The sequence below is a fragment of the Ambystoma mexicanum genome, chromosome 10 (genome assembly GCF_040938575.1).
Source record: "Ambystoma mexicanum isolate Mex_15411 chromosome 10, UKY_AmexF1_1, whole genome shotgun sequence".
NCBI lineage: Eukaryota > Metazoa > Chordata > Amphibia > Caudata > Ambystomatidae > Ambystoma > Ambystoma mexicanum.
The window spans coordinates 1,486,435,656-1,486,452,684 of NC_090932.1; the positions used below are offsets into that span (position 1 = coordinate 1,486,435,656).

Consider the following 17,029-nt stretch of genomic DNA (forward strand, 5'->3'; position numbering starts at 1 on the left):
AGGACATTGTAGTAACATATTATGACACATTGATTTCATCACAGTACTTTACCGATCATGAAAAGGAATTATGTAATTTAATGGACTATTTAGAAAATACATGGATTGGCCAGCTAACACGACAAGGCACTAGAAGAACAGCAAAATACGAAATAAAAACATGGAATTGCCACAGATCAGTTAAGGAAAACTGGCCAAGAACCAACAACATACAAGAAGGATCGCATAGCAAAATCAATAAAGAATTCAATACAAACAATCCAAACTTGTGGCACTTTATCAACCACCTTAAATCAGAACAAACCACACAAGCAATAAAAATAGCACAAACAATCTCAATGGAAAACATCCCTAAAATCAAAAGAAAATACAGAGACTACGAGGAACGCATAAACAGCATAGTAAACAGTTTTGAAACAATTTAGCCAATGCAATACCTAGAAGCCATTGCATACAACTTAAAATGCTATTAAAACATAAAATAAACTCACCAAAAACCGCCAGTTCTGTACACCGGACAAAGTCACCAAAGGCAAGAAATAGTGAAAAAACACATCCGAAGGAGGAACGAAGCATAATTCAAGTGGAAAATCCATAAAAAGGTACAAAAAAAACAATAATCCATGGGGAAAAAACCACAAGAAAAAAAAATACAATTCCGAACTCCGTAGTAAAAAAAAAACATGAATCCAAATGAAAAAAACCATACAACCATAAAATCCATGCAAGAAAGCTCAGATCGGAAACAGCAATCCAAAGGAAAAAATAATCCAAGCAGAACCCCCCCCAAAAAAAGCATTCCATTGGAAAAAAAAATCAAATCCATTGAAAAAGGGGAGCGCGTACAAAAAGCAACCGGACCAGTAACAAACAACTCATAAAATGGCGACTTCATAACCTTACATAACGTAAGACATCACACGTTGAACACAAATGAAAACATATACAAAACTTTAATATACTAAAAGTAAACCAACACCGCCATCTACTGGTGAAAAAGTAATACGTTTGTTTGAAAGTTACAAAATATTCAATATATTTAATTATTTAACAAATGTTCAAATGCATTAAATATATATATTTAAAAGTAAATAAAAAATGTTAAAATGACTTGATATATTTGAAATAATTTTGCATTTAACAAACTATATTATACTATATTTACGAAAACATTAAAACAATAATATAAAACTAAATAAATGCATAATATGCAAACAATGTGTAGTTCATTATTTTTATGTTAAAAAAATTTGAAAAAGTTTCGAAAATGTTTCTCACAATTTACTATTCGACCGTATTGAATTTCGAAAAAATGCGCTCTCACCCTTGGCATTTGATCCTTTTGTATTCTGTACTTTAACTGGACACCTACATTGTTTCGTTAAAGACTGGATATGCTGTCATCTGCCCCAACCCCATCCAAGTATTTCTGTTCTGTGTAAATGGAGGCCTTGAGGGTAGTAGAATCTTTTCCTCATGGTGATTCGTGTACTCTTAGTCCTAGCTCTGTCTCCCTTTCAGCTTTTGCCCTGATATCCCCTTGTGCAGAGTCGCGCCTTATTGCTTGGAGTAACACATACAGTAACGCATTTGCCGCAACTTCAAATAGGGGGTCGGGATCGTGATCCTTGGAAGGATGCTCGCAGGAAAGTGGGAACGTTCTAAATGGTGGATCGCTACAGCTTTTGTTGGGAGGGAGAGAAAGCTACAAGATAAGTGTAGCAGAATGGCCATGAACGTAGTACATTTTGATTGAACTGTTGCATTTCTATTTTGCAGCTGCATTCCCGGGACACCCCAGGGCTCTGATTGTGTCGCCAGCGCAAGTATCTGTTAAGAGGGATGGCGTTCCAAGTGCCAATTTCACTAAGTCGAATGTTGCAATTGCCCCTGCTGGACTTCAAACCGTAAGAGACCATATTTACTTTTGTTCCTTTCATTTATTTTTGCTGTTAGAATTGTAGCAGTTCAGAAGCAGAACATTCCAATGGGGTGTTTCATCACTAGACCGTGCAAAACCATACAGAACATTTGAATTGGTGCCTTACAATGTGAATTTACGCCTTTTTAGCGAAACATTTGACTGTGTGAAAGACAGAAGAACAAGAAGTACTTTTACCTATTCATATGGTGGTACAGTTTGTAATGCTTACCCTGCATATCGGTTGGGATTTGTACACATCAAGTTGAATGTACACTGTATTTGGAAACTTCTGATATCTAGACTTTCAAAGAGACATCCTTCAACGTTTCTGGCCTTATCCCAATGGATCTATCAGAATTAGTTTTTGCTGTTGCAGGTGGGTGGCAAAGGCACATTGCTGGCCAAAGTATTCCTGTAGGCTAGCGTTCTGTATTCCATGTAAGGAGACACCGGCTATGGAGTCCTGTATCCACGCTAAATACTCATGCACTCGTGCTTTTCCTGACTCTCATATTATGCTATCAGGCAAAACCTGATTGAATGAAGGCTCGAGGCTTCCACATTCCACTGTCTGCTTAATTCCTGCGAGCACACACACACACCACCACACACCACACCCCACACCCCACACCACACCACACACACACACACACACACACCCCACACACACACCCCCCACACACACACACACACACCCCACACACCCACACACCCGTCCATCCAGCAGCAGAACCACATGTCTGCATATCACCTGCACTGTATATCGAGGGCTTTTCTGTGCCCCATCATTCTCAAACACATCAACGTCCCAGTTGTTTAACTCTTGTAGGAAGGAGTGTGCTTCTGCTCTAGGGGAAACCCGTTTGGGGTATTTCAATATGACGCAAGAGCCGTTTCTCTCCACTGTGGCCCATATATCTAATGCAGTAATTAATAATGACAGATTCTCAAAAAGTAACGCAAATGAAAGAAGCGCATAGTATGCGCTTCTTTCATTTGCGCTACTTTTAGAAAGGTGACATCCCCATTTCAGGAGGGGGCTGGACAGAAGCCCAAAGAAAGTGTTCCAGACACTAATGTATGACAAGCTCCTAGCAACCAGGTGATTGCTGGGAGCTAATTTCATACAGAATGAATGAAACCAAAAACCTTTCCATCGCTGTTTTGGGAATGGAAATGCAAGTGTGACAGTTGCAGTTTAATCTGCGCCTGTTACAGTTAAGGAAAAAGTGCATCCCGAAATCACAAACGGGATCCGCTTTTAAATGCACAGAAATTAGGTCCCCCTCGCCTCCCTGCGCCTGTTCAGATGCTCTTTATGAATTGAGCTGCTCCTTATTTTGGTGCAAAAGATATGTATTAATTGTTCTATAGGGATTGTCACTATTTTGTAGCTGCGTATTGATTGCATTATAATGTTTGTCTAATATATGTTTAGTTGCTGTGGTGATAATGGGCCTCATTATGAGTCTGGCGGTAGCCGTGCCGGTGTCATTTTTTTTCCGGCGCCCGCCAATGCGGTCTTACTGGGGCATTACAGACAGAAAATATTACTCACCATTCCCATTCGAGTCACATTGGAGGACAGATGCACCGGCACCATTCATACATGGTGCCGGTGCATCCGTCAAGGTCTGCTAGCGGGTGGCTTTCCGCCTGGCGGGCAGAAAGGCACCCGCTCGCAGAACTCGTAGTTTGCCGGTCCAGAAACAACGGTACTGGCAAGCTTACCGGCACCATTGTTTCCAGACTGGCAACCTTGTAATGACCCCCAATGTTTTTATGTTAATTTTGAAGATATTTGCTCTTGATAAAGGACTGTTGTCCAAAGAAAATTGAGCAACTTAGAATTATTAACTCTGCATGATATGATGTTTATCATTCAATTCTGAAATACGGTGTTCATTCCCAGAGTGCTAAGGACTCCTCCAGTTGCTTTTTGTAATGGAGATGCTTTTTAACTGTCTGCACCTCTGTTTAAATATATTATAATTGCTGAACCCGGTTAGCCTGGTGGCAGTAATTCATATCTAAATACAAGCCATGTCTAGTTTTGACATGGTGGCAACTTGCTTCTGAGATTACACCTATGCAGCCAAAAGCATAGTGTGTCATATTATTGTCAGCTTGGTGAGCAGTGACTTGTGCATGACAGGGCTGTGTGTGTATTGGGCGTCTCACCTGTGTATACCCACAGCAGCCATGTGGGACCCAGCTCAAGAAGCTTCACTTTGATCACCCTGATAAGGGTCAACACCTTCCTTCAGGGAACAGGAACCTTGCCAGGAGGACTAATGAGAATTGATGCTTCAAAGCTAGTGCTGCTATGACAATAGCCATCTAATACCATGGTGCTGATTACTGGAGTCCTTTTGAATTAGGCAGGCAGAGAAATGAGGCAGAGTAAGAGAATTCCAGAGGAGCAGTTCAGACCTCAGAGGCCTACCACCATGTAGGATTTGGTAGGGCTCCTCGAGCTTCCTGTAACCCCCTCACCCCTTTCCCATTTCCTTCAGACAGAGCACTCTGGGTATGACATCATCAGGCAAAGGACATTTATTACAGCAGCTATGTTTGGACCCCTAACAGCAGATTTTCTTTGGACTAATCTGCTGTAATTTACTGCATGGCCCCGACCAGGCCAGGCAGTGCTGCTGAAAGCATCAGTCCGTTTTCCATATTGATGACTTTGAGGTCATCAGCATGGAAAACGGACTGAGGGGACAGCACCACTGCCGGCGCCGAGCAGCGCAGGAAAGGTAGGTTTCTTTTAAAAAAATGTTTAAATACCTTTAGCACCCGTGTAGAAAACTACACCGGTGCTATGGTAAAGGTGAAGGGGAAGGGAGAGTGGGAACGGAATGGGGTGCTGGCTGCCCAGGCAGCTCAGAATGCAGGCTTTTACCATACAGTACAGCCTGTGTTCCGAGCGTGTGGATTGGCTGGCGCCCCCTTCAGGGAGCTAGAGGAACATAGTGATTTTTAACCTCTCTTCTCTACCTTTGTTTAAGAAATCTTCAAGAACTGCATATTTTTCAGTTGAAATCTCTGGTTGAACACACCCTGTCTACACACCCCGAGTGCCCGTTTTCCCGTACAGTTCTGTGACAATAGTATTTTTATCTGTTGTGTATATTTTTGTTAGTTAAATTAAAGATCCTATTTTTATAGAACTTTGATTGGACATTTTTTTACTTAAATACTAACGTACTGTTGTTGTTTGTGTTGCTTCTGTGCCAGTTCATGCCCCTTTTGAAGAGTATAGGCTGCTCTCAGCCCACGCTACCAAAAGTGACAATGGAGGCATACCTGTTAGCTGTGACTGTTTCACCTTTATAAGTAGGATCACTGCTGGTTTAATAGTAGTGTGGCGCTGAGTAGACTCTTTTGCTGCTACTCATCCTTGTAGTCCTTCCGAGGAGTAGTCATTTCTTCACACATGTATCCAGCCTGATTGTATCAGCAGTGAGTGATAGGCACCTCCATCAATTCCGGTAGCTGTTCGTTTTCACTCAAGAGACCCTTGTTGCATCTTTTGCCTCCCAATTTGGGGTTGCCATGCTTTTTGGGGTTACTCTAAGCTATCGCTCACAAGCCTTTTGAAGTCGTAGCTGGAATCTAAATTCGACAGTAACTTGGAAAATAAGAATGACTTTTCTCGTTTTTCTTCTTTATTATCGGCACGTTAGCAAATTGCAAACATTATTCTCTAATGAGACCCATGGCATGTTTCACAAGAACAAGATGGGGGCTCCAGAAATCTATAGCTTCCCTACAGAAGGTTCACTCTGGTTTTCATCTCAATCAACAGGTCGGTTTCCAACATTCTTTCCCAGTCCCTCTTCAGATTCGGAATGGACCCTTCGTAAGTTAGGTGTTTGTCGAGCTTTGAAATTCTATTTTGACTGAGTTGAAGTTGTACAGTCCACAGACAGAATGTTCATCTCTAATTGCAGAGGCCAGCTGAGCAAACAGACTGCTGAATCATCCATTGCCTGGTAGTTGGTCTGCTGCGTTTTGGAGGCATTCAAAATAAAGAAAATGTAATGCTCCCAATGGTCTATGCGCCCATTTGGTTTAGGCACCCTACACAGTGTGGCTATTAAAAGGCATGCTCCGATTGATGTCATGTATAAACCAGCAATGTGAGCCACTACATAATTTTCCTGTAAGCTTTAATGTATGGATGCAAGCTCAAAAGTGGCTGCCGAGTTTGGGCTAGCAGTTATGCAAAGCCTTTTTGGCTAGGTTAGGGTTTGTTGTTTCAGTGCTGTAAAATTCCCCATTAGTATGGAGGAAAGGGAACAGGGTGAAGGAGTAAATTACTCACTCTAGTGACTAGTGTACTGCTGGTCCATAGTCCCCTTTCCTCCATAAGCACTTCACCCTTCCTTGCAAAAATTAGCTACCCTTAGGACCATCCTGACCAGGTGGAAAAGGACTAGTAGGTGGAGCTGGGGAGCATAGCCTGGTATGGGGTTTATATATGTACTGGGTTTTATCCTTGTCCAAAATGTAGAGGGATTTCCGCTGTGTAATAATGGTTCTTGTGCCCTCCTCTAGGTTGAACATCCCAGTGGATTGTCAAGAAGGGGGACTATGGACTAGAAGTACAGTAGTAACTATGGCGAATAACTAACTTTTTTCTTGTTGTTTTTCAGGCTTCTAGTGTGTCTGAAATCCATAGAAGTATCTTGGGTGGGGCAACTCAATCTGCTCAGTGTGCAGTATCTGGTCTCTTCTCTTCTAGTACAGTTCAAGATGTAAAAAATGAGCACATATGCACACAAAAACCCAAGCGAGAAGTTTCATCCCACGTATTAAGTAAGTTTTCAAATAGATACAAAATTGCAATTGTATAACACAGGCTCTTTTTGAAGGTTGTGCATTGGTTGTTTGTCTTTTACTTATTTGTAGAAGACATGTTTCTTATGTGGTCTCTTATATGCTGTGTGGCAAAAGGAGAAATGTTATATGTTGTGATGAAAGGCTAGAGGATGAGGACTAGATGTCCGTGGTGCCTGGGGACAAGCCTCCGCTACCCAGGCCCAACAGGTGGTATACAAAGGCCCCCCAGTGTTCCTGTCACACTCCTTGCATTATTTGCCATCAATCTCATAGTGCACTCTGAATGATTGCGGCATGGGAATTATGGTCTGCCTTCAGAAGGATGAAATGGGAGGATCTCAGAGGCTTTCAGTTATTGGCCTGAAAACTGCAGCTTGCCAGCAGATAGTGTTGGATGATTGTGAAATGATACTTAAACCTGCAGGAAACAACGTAGGCACAGGGCAAACAGAACTGGGAGAAATGTCAGTCATTAAAGGGAAATAAAAAGTACAGTAGGAAAAGTCAATCCACAGCAGAGCTCAATGGGAGTGTCAGGGAGCCACGCGGCCGCAAGAGAAGCTCTGTCTGACTCCAACATGGTGGTCGGCCGTCTGCGGGCATTCTGCACAATTCATCTCACATGAGGACATTTCAGGGCCTGGACCTGCAACATACAAAGTTGCTGCATGTCTCATCTTCGGAGCCAATCACCTGCCCTGCTAAAATTTAAAAGTAGAGGTAGCCTGAACGGTGGTGTGGGAGATAGGAGCACATTGTAAATATGGAAAGAAGCAAGCAGAGCAAGAGGCAAAGGAGTGAGGAGCGAGAGTTCGAACCGGAGGAAGGTAGATGCAGGGAGGCAGAGGAGAAGGAAGGGTGGTTACATAAAGAAAATGGAGAGGAGGAGGATGTGGTAAAGCACAGATTGAGAGAGAAGCTACAGGAGGAGGAACATGAAACGGGAGAGGAAAGGAAGAAGGTGGAGAAGAATGATCAGAAAAGAGTGTGAGGGGAGGGAAAGGGAATGACCTGTAAGAGAAGGTGGACAAAAATTGTAAGATGGAGGAAACTACCAACCTGGAGGAAAGAAGGAAGGGGACTAGGTCATGAAAGTAGGGCCAGAACTAGGTTAGAGGCAAGAGCATAAGGAAGGGACCTCTACAAAAGGCATACTTATGTATGGAAAGGATGCAGTACCCTGTGGTCCATCTATTTACACCTTTCCAGACTCCTGACCCCTGTCAGAGAACCTACAGGTGTAGCATGGTGGTGCCTGGTAGCTGAGTCCAGGAGGAACAGGACAGCTAAGCAACTCCTGCAACAGCCAAGAAAGATACAGAACCAAGAAAAAGTGTTCAGTACACTGTCAAATCCCAGAGACTGTGAGTGATTGATTGAACTGCCTGGGGTGCGGGTAGGTGACTTGAACCAAGGAAGAGACGGAAGGAGGAGCATGGTCCAAATTATCCAAGTGTGAGCACGGGTGCTTGTTATATCGTTTCCACCCCATCAGTCTTGCATCAGTCAACAAGAATCCCTTTTGTGACATGAATCAAACAAGTAGAGAACTTTATGTTGGTTGTGAGTTTTCTGCTGATCACTCAGCGAGTACAGGTTTCCCAGGTGAAACCATCCTCCACATCAAGGCACATCCACAAACAATCTGTCCACACTCCAAATTTCTGGAACCTCCTTGTCAACATCAGACTTGCCCCATAGTTCTATAGTTCAGGAAAAAGCTCAAGACCTTCCTCTTTAATGATGGCTCCGCCCAACACCTAGGTCCACACACCCAACGCTCCCACCCTACCTGAGACTAGGTGGTCTGCTCCCCACTGACTCGTCCCCTGCTTGCTTGTAGACCTATTGCTTCCAGTTGACCACCCCCGCCCTCCCCTGTTAGCTCCCTGCTCCCTTTTCTCTGCTTTCCCTCAGTGTGTTCTTCCCCCTGGTATTGTAAATCACTCCGATGGTTCATGAATCTAGGTCCGGGCTCAATAAATACCCTAATAATAATAATGCATAATGTAGAGGATCTTATGCTGGCGACGTTTACCTTTTGGAGTCATGCTTACATGTCTTGCATATGCCAGTCACAGGGATCACAAGAACATGTTTTCTACTCTCTTTGTAGGATTTATAGACCTGTAAACCTCGAACATAGCCTAAGCATATAATGTGAGTCTTCTAGATCTTTCCTACACCATTAGGTGCGTTTTGAAATGTTTATCCTTTAGCTCAACTTCTCTCTGAGAGTTTTCTTTGGCTCTTTGCATATCTCTTTTTAATCTCAGTATTGTTTTCTCTTGGCCCTTGTTTTTGATGTTTTGGGGTTGTTTTTCATGGCCTCTACTTTGTTTTAATTGTGTTTTAAAGCAGCAAAACACTGACTTCAAGCAGATGATTACAGATTGTTATTGCTATTGTAGTCTCTGTTCCCTGGTCATGTGTTTAGCGTTGCAAAAACGTCAGGCATTTCTTCAAATAACTGTGATAACTTCCTGGAGGAAAAGGTCCTCTGATCATGATCCAGATGTCCACCTTCTCTCTGAATAAGAGGGAGGTGTAATTTAAGAGAGTTCCAGAAATGAATTTGCTCTGCCAGCTAGAAGCAGTGAGCAGTTATGTGCATACTGGCCCTGTGAAGTGGGACTGGAAATCTACACATGGGGAAACAGAATGGCTACAAATATGGGCACTTTCTAAAATAACTAAGATCTTGATAACAAAAAAAACAATTGCATTTTCCTTAAATATTGCCCCTCATTTGAGCAGTAATACTGGGTACAATTTATCTTCCATCTTTACTACTGACCTTTCCAGCATTCTATATTGGCAGGAGGATATTCTTTTTTTAATAGTTTTAATACTTTGTAGCAATGACAATAGCATGTTAGAGGAATTTAGTTACATTCTAACTTAACCTAGAAAATAGCCACACTTACCAACAGCCTCATAAGGGCCTTCATGTTAAAGGCCACTTATTTCCACCTCTGGAATTAAAGGGCAGGGTCTCTTAAACATTTTATGGTTTAAAAATGTGGTACATAATTCAAAAAATGTTTTTAAAGTTCCTATGAAAAATAAGCTGCAAATGAGCCTCAGAGTCCTGCTTTTAAAGGACTTGTAGGCATCCATTTTATATTTAGAAATGGTATCATCTGTTTCTTTAATTCCCTGCTCTTGACAGTAATCCAGCAGGAGCCCCGTACTGGGAGCATAAGCTTGTTACTGCCAGAGAGCAGAGAATTAAATCACACTTTCACAGGGCAGGCATTCCTATGAGTGCCAATTCTAATATAGCAACACTTTTCAGAAAAATCTGAAAAGCGTTTGTTTTCTGTATTAGGATGGCATTCAAAGGACTGCTTGTCCTATGGACGTGTGAACGAGGCAAACACATCCTGTTATTGAACAGGGCGTGTCTGCTTTGGTCTTGGAGAAGGACCTCTGTGGTCCAGTCATGCGAACTAGGTTTAATTCACAGCCTGCCTTTTTTTTTCTGGATGCCTCGAATTTTGTTTTTAAAACAATATTTGAAGGACCAGAAAAAAAGGCAGGTACTCCAATTCAGGGCGTGTGGCTGAAGGGGCTAGCCCTTCATCACTGTACCACAGGAGTCTCTGCTAATCACAGTGCTCGTTGCAATGTTGTTGTACAGCAAGGCAAATAGCACTGTGAAAGCAGCTAAGGAAATAGTCGGCATGAGTTCCAAGGACTCGTGTGGTCTAGTTACTTTGCTGTTTGCATCTTCCTCATCCTCGGACTGCCCCCAACTTGCCAACAAAAATGCAGCTTGTGCTTTCCTTTTTCATCCGCAAGATCACACCAGCACCAAGGCAGCTGACTTCTGTGCATCTCTTTTTGGGAACAAGGTGCACACCTTCCAGAAAATAATTGGTGATAGTCGTATTTTTCCTAGGAAGGTAGAGATTGGATGCTTTAACTGAACCTCTCGGACATGGTGTACATATCGAGTTCATGTTTTTACTTCATTTTCTATTGAAGAATAAATTCATGAACTCTTAGAACTACCTGGTTTGAATGGCTGGTGCAAATTGCCATCTAATATTATTGTTTCTCTTCCATCCATTTCCCCATATTCTTGGGATATAAGCACTAAGGGTGCTAGGCAACAGCCCTTTTCGGAGTACAGTGATAAAATACAGAAGGAAGCCAACACACATGCTTGGAGACAAACGCGCAAGTGACTGTGCTCATATTCTATTACCGTTCAGTTCCCTTCCCTAGTCACCCTTCTACGCTCGCCTGGGCTGAATGCTTTTTTGCTGAGTTTCAAATCAGTTGTGACATGTTTCCTTTTTTCATTCAGGAGAGAAAGGGAATCCCTTGGGCTGGATGCGTTTTTGCTGAGTTGCACACCAGTTGTGGCATGCTTCCTTTTTTCATTCAGGAGAGAAAGGGAATCCCTTTGGCCGAATGCTTTTTTGCTGAGTTGCACACCAGTTGTGACATGCTTCCTTTTTTCATTCAGGAGAGAAAGGGAATCCCTTGGGCTGGATGCGTTTTTGCTGAGTTGCACACCAGTTGTGGCATGCTTCCTTTTTTCATTCAGGAGAGAAAGGGAATCCCTTGGGCTGAATGCGTTTTTGCTGAGTTGCACACCAGTTGTGACATGCTTCCTTTTTTCATTCACGAGAGAAAGGGAATCCCTTTGGCTGAATGCGTTTTTGCTGAGTTGCACACCAGTTGTGACATGCTTCCTTTTTTCATTCGGGAGAGAAAGGGAATCCCTTTGGCTGAATGCTTTTTTGCTGAGTTGCACACCAGTTGTGACATGCTTCCTTTTTTCATTCGGGAGAGAAAGGGAATCCCTTGTTTCTCCCATCTTCTTGTTGTCTTCCTTTTCCCAAACTGTCTTTTATGAGTAGGATAGGTGTCAGTAAGTGAGCATCCTGCGCGCCCGTTCAGGGTCTCATGCACATCCTTTGTGCTTTCAGCGCCTCGGTTATGAATACCATAAGCCTGTCTGTGCACTGTGCAGGGGACTTTTGAAAAGGTCGGTGCAGGCTCACTTATTCAAATATCATCCTGTTTTATGCAGAAGCTCCAGAAAAATTCTGCAGCTTTTCAAATTGAAAGAAGATTTGAAGGATTCCGGTGAGAAAACCTTTAAATACTGTGCATGGAAATGTCAGGTTCACAACCCGAAGCATTCTATAAAATGCGGTTCGGTAAATTGCTAAAGTACCCTGAGATTTTGTAGTGACTCCACAGGTGAAGGTACCAACGGAGGGGCCGGGGGGTGGGCTGAGGTAACTTTTCCCAGGTTCAATAACCTCCAATACGGGACAAATACTAGAGTTTTCCCAGAGTGTTATCTAAACCTATACCTATACAGTCATTATTATTTTTTAAAGCACACTAAGCCCAGAGGCATCAAGGCACTGTTATAAAACCAGTTACACATACACAAAGTGATCACCGTACAATATATGTAGTAATGTAAATATCCACGTTGTTGGGGATCTCCGGAAGGCCCAGTAAGATTTCTCTGCTCTCTGGGCCAACCCCTGGCTTGTCTTTTAGAAAATGAACACATCCTAGGTAGGGTTCTGCCTGTTTTCCCACACCGTATCCGAGGATTCAGGTCTAGTCTGGCTTTCTTTGGGCTTCTGACAGTGATCATTTGTGTGCACTGAAGGCAAATTAAACCTTTTGTTTCTTCTGGACATTTTATTTTATTTTATTAGGTGTTTGGCTTGAGTAATCAAACCTTTTGCAAAAATGATATAAACAACAATTTATCAGCATAATTCCATTGTACAAAACTCATTAAAAAACATATTCACCAAAACCTACAGGCAATAAAATAGTCACATAAGATTTTTTAACAAAAGAAGAAAAGCTAGAGAAAAAAGTTAAATAAAAAGATAAAGATGTTCCTTATGAGAAATCTTTCCACAGGCCACTCCATCGCTGCGTATAAGGACAGTTTAACCCTTAATAATATCAGTCAATTCTATAGTCATACTACGTTTCCTTAAATTAGGTTCAAGCATTAGACACAGAATAACTAGCACTTAAAATACATTCATAAAATCAATTGTTTTAGAAATCTTACTGCAGCTAAAGTTATGTTGACATATTGGCTACTAAAGAGGATGGCCCACTAATCCTCAAGCATCAGCAACCTATGTTGCTTAATGAACTTCCCAAAGTATTTGAATCTTGTTTCAACTAAATTTGGACAATCTAATAAGAGATGCCTTAAGGTTTCTGATTTTGAGCATACATCACAAAATCTGCATTGATGGGCACTTTAATCACACTTAGCATGAGTACCAAGAACCTCTTTGATGGGCAGCAAATTTAGGTACACTCTAAGGAATATATTCCTATATATTGCACTAGAAAATGTTCCTAGATACTTTAGAGATAATTAAAAGGTTTTGTTTCTTCTTTAAAATGTAAGAATGCTTTATATGTTCTACTTTGTGCTTGAGTGACAATCCAATGTTTATTCCATAGCTTTTTTTTATAGCTTTACCGGGATTGTTAAGCAACATATCCAGACTAATATATTTACGATTTAGGATCATTTTCTGGGTCGCTGAGGTCTCTGCCTTATGTCTCAAAATCTGAGCATTGCGTCAATATTTTGAATTGTCATTCATGCAAATGACAAGGCATCTATACTCATCCGCCCTGGCCACTGTTGAATTGCATAGATTTGCTTTCACCAGTATCCATCTCAAAACATTAGATTTTGACACATTTACCTTCAATCTATTATGATCAGCATACTCCTCAAGTGCACTAAACTGCCTTTGGAGCCTCATGGGCGTTTGGTCCAGAAGGACCAGCTAGTCCATGTACAAGAGCCACTGTATAGGGCTCCCATTTAGTCTGGGAGGAAAGGCATGCTCTTGCTGCAGGCTTCTTCGTAAATCCGAAATAAAGAGGCTAAATAATGCAGGGCCAAGAATGCACCCATGCTTTAGTCTGAGACGTTAGGATGCATTTAGTGAGTCACCGATGCTGATTTAAACACACTTGGAATGAAGTCAGGGTACACAATTCTCTTAACATATCCTCTAAAGAACCTGGCGAAACCCAGGATTTAAACTTTTGCCACAGGAGGGTTCTATCAACACAGCCAAAAGCAATTTGAAAATCTATGAAAGCCAGATACATTATCGTGCACTTTTGAAAGATCCTTTTTTTAAAAGAAAGATTAATAAAAAAACCATTCTGGGAAGTGCCTACCCCTTGTACAGATTGGTTTATATCATAACGAAGGCTGTTTTTAACCCATTCTGTCAATCAATAACAGAAATACATTTATTCCCAGGCACATCCAGAAGGGCGATGGGACAGTAGTTTCCAGGACACGTTTGACCCCCCTTCTTAAAAATAGGGATTACTATTGATTTCTTCCATGACGGTGGCACCTGAAAAGAGGACATGTTTTGTAATAATTATTAGTTTGCATCTAATCATCATACACATTAAAAGATGTGTGTTCTGGACTGGCAGTGATAATAGTAGTTTCTTCCTTTGTTACAACCAGCGCTACGCGTCCAAACATATTCATTGAGCTGTGTGGGTGAGAGCAGGGGCACAAGGTTCTAGGTGTCTTGTTTCCTATTTTTTGTTGGGAGTATCTGTACTACTTATTTTTATTTTTTGGGAGTATCTGCCTATTCTTAGGGAGTGAAAGTGGCTGATGCAGACCCTTTATCTATAGGGCTCTAGAGTATAGTAATCCCTCCCCCCAGCACATTTCGAGCTTTTGATTCTATTTTTGGATATTTACAGCATTGATATGGTTTGTCTTTCACGGGGGCCACTATCATTCCCCCAAAAGCCTTCCTTGAAGCTGCCAAAATGACCACATCTCCCATAGTTACAAAAAACTAAGTTTGCTCCCATTAGGGGCATGTGACACCGGGGCGCTTCGGAATGCTATCAAGGTCAGATAAGAGTCCGCAAAGTGAAAGTAAAGGGATTTGAAACACGATATGTCAAAATAAATAATAACAGAAGTCAAGTTTGCAAGTTTATAAAATACCTCCTCACAGCAGGTAAACCTCTCTACTTCATGTATTACTTTAAATGTTTTTTTTCTGGTAACTTTAAGTCCTGCACAGACTTATGCATCATCAGTACAGAGTGTTTTCTAACATAGCACTATATTCTCTACATTGTGTGTACATCCTCACCTCACAAAGTTACAGGCTATGATTTGAGAGGTCCAGCCTTAGGATACTGTCCATATGTTAATGGCATGTGAATGTATGTCTAATTAGCACTAGATGCTTTGTTGTCTGAGGTTTCACCAAAGATATTTGCAGATCCAGGGAAGACACCAACTGATAATCCATCTCCATTACCAGTTTGTAAATACGGTCCTAATACTGTTTCTTCTCTTGTCCACGACCAGGATTCCAATTCAGAGGGACTCAAAGGGCCATGCACATCTGTTAAGTAACATTCAATTGATTTGGGGGCCACAGATTGGTTAATGAGCAGAATGCTCTGCACAAACCGGGCATTTATGTACACATTGCGTGAGCTTTAAGTCAAGAAATATCTGGGAACGCATTACAAAATAAGGTTTTGAACACTGCAGTGTGAATAGGGCAGCAAACACATTATTTTAGTCATATCAACAACAACAAAAATGGATACATAGTTTTGGAATGCGCGTTCATGTTATGCAACCGGAGCCTTTACGTAGCAAAACGTTTTAGAAAAGCATTCCCTGTGGGACCAGCATACCAAACCATATAACATGCCCACCGTCCAGCTTACCTCATCTGACACTCCTCACAATGTCTTGATTGAAAGCCACAAGCTAGTAGTTTTTTCTTCTCGATTATCCTACTCTTACGTCTCGTCCCCTTTACTCCATACTGTATGGGCGTCCATTCCAAGGGACGGGAGACGGAACCTTTTTCCCCAGAAAAAAAAGTCTTCCCCTTTAAATTTAGAGGCGCTCGGGGGTGCGGCCCAGGGAGCATGTGCTGCCCTGACTCCGCCCTCCGGCGCCACACCGCAGTCCCCTTTTCCACGTTACGGGAAAAGGGCCGAATTCACCAGCGCTCCTGGGTTTGGCTTCGGCCATGTAATTCCACGTGCGGATACTTCTTCTCTTGTCTTATTTTTTGTCTTTTTGTCATTCAGGTACTCAGTCCTCAGGCGTCACGCTCCTCCCCGGTGCATGTCGACTTCCACAGGGCTCAGCAGGTGTCCAACCTGCACCACGGTTAGAAAGCTTGTTCGGCGTGTGGCTCGCTGTCCTCGAAAGTGCTGAAGAACAGACTAGCCAGGTGGAGGGAGCTCTTCCAGAAGTTGCCTCCAGAGGACCTCCAGAACTTTGTGAAACATCGAGCCAAGCCCAAGGTAGGGCCAATAATCTCCATCGAACCCCGCAAGGGAGACTCCTTCCCAGGGACTCTCCCGTGCGGCAGGGTCCGGTCAGGTCCTTTTACCAGCGCTTTCACCAAGGCTAATGCAGCTACTGGCCTCCGGGCCGAGGGATCCTCGGATACTCCTGGTGATGGTGTTGAGGGACCGGAAGGTTCTTCTACCGGGTCTCCACCTGAGGGGCTCCGCCCTTATACCGGCACCATGGCCGAGGAGCTATGCCCTAATACTGGCAATACGTCAGAGGGGGTACCTAAACGCAGCTCTACTGACCCCCGGGTCAAGGGTGTCTGACCTACCGGGCCCAGGCCAGAGGAGCCGGATAGGCCTCATTATCCACAAACAAGAGTCCTGGAGGAGGCTGGGCCCAGCGGGCTGAGCAACACGTCGCAGGCACGTGGCAAGCAGCCCTACAAAATGGCTGCCGTGCCAGGAAGAGACACCCGTCCGATGCCATTCCAGGAATTCGGCGAAGAACGAGTGTCAAGGTGGGACTGGCTTCAACCAGGTATGTGGCCTACAGCCTACCCTTCTTACGTGCAGGGCAGCTTTCCTTTGCGTACATATCGACAGGGTATGCAGCGGCCTCAGCAGCCTCCCGCTACCCCAGCAGCACCCCCTGCCACCGCTTCAGTCAGCGAGAAGGTTTTCTTCGAGAGGTTCCTCGGCCTCATGAAGTCACCTCGGATGGGCGTTATCCTCAAGGACGCTATTAGGGAAGTCATTCCCTCCATGCTAGCAGCACCACAGACGCCTCCATCGGGCCCTCATGTCCCAGTGCAGCCGTCTCCTTCGGCTCCACAGCCAAATCCGCTACCTCTGCCGCCTTCCCATGGTTTTCGGAGCTTCTCAGTCTCTTGGAACTGCCCCCCGATTCACCCC

General features: G+C 43.1%; 1 protein-coding gene and 1 long non-coding RNA gene across 3 annotated transcripts in view; one reads left to right on the forward strand and one right to left on the reverse strand.

Annotated features, from left to right (window-relative positions):
- LOC138492452 (uncharacterized) overlaps positions 1 to 855 on the reverse strand; it is a 249,553-nt gene extending 248,698 nt beyond the window's left edge. For both annotated transcript variants that reach the window (XR_011276209.1, XR_011276208.1), the window contains exon 1: positions 492 to 855. This is a non-coding gene — a long non-coding RNA (uncharacterized lncRNA). The remainder of the gene's footprint in view (positions 1 to 491) is intronic.
- The window catches only part of MLXIP (MLX interacting protein), a 1,610,055-nt gene that overhangs the window by 1,197,963 nt on the left and 395,063 nt on the right, over positions 1 to 17,029 (forward strand). The window contains exons 10-11 of the mRNA XM_069619595.1: positions 1,780 to 1,907; positions 6,586 to 6,748. Coding sequence (XP_069475696.1) covers positions 1,780 to 1,907; positions 6,586 to 6,748 — 291 coding nt within the window. The remainder of the gene's footprint in view (positions 1 to 1,779; positions 1,908 to 6,585; positions 6,749 to 17,029) is intronic.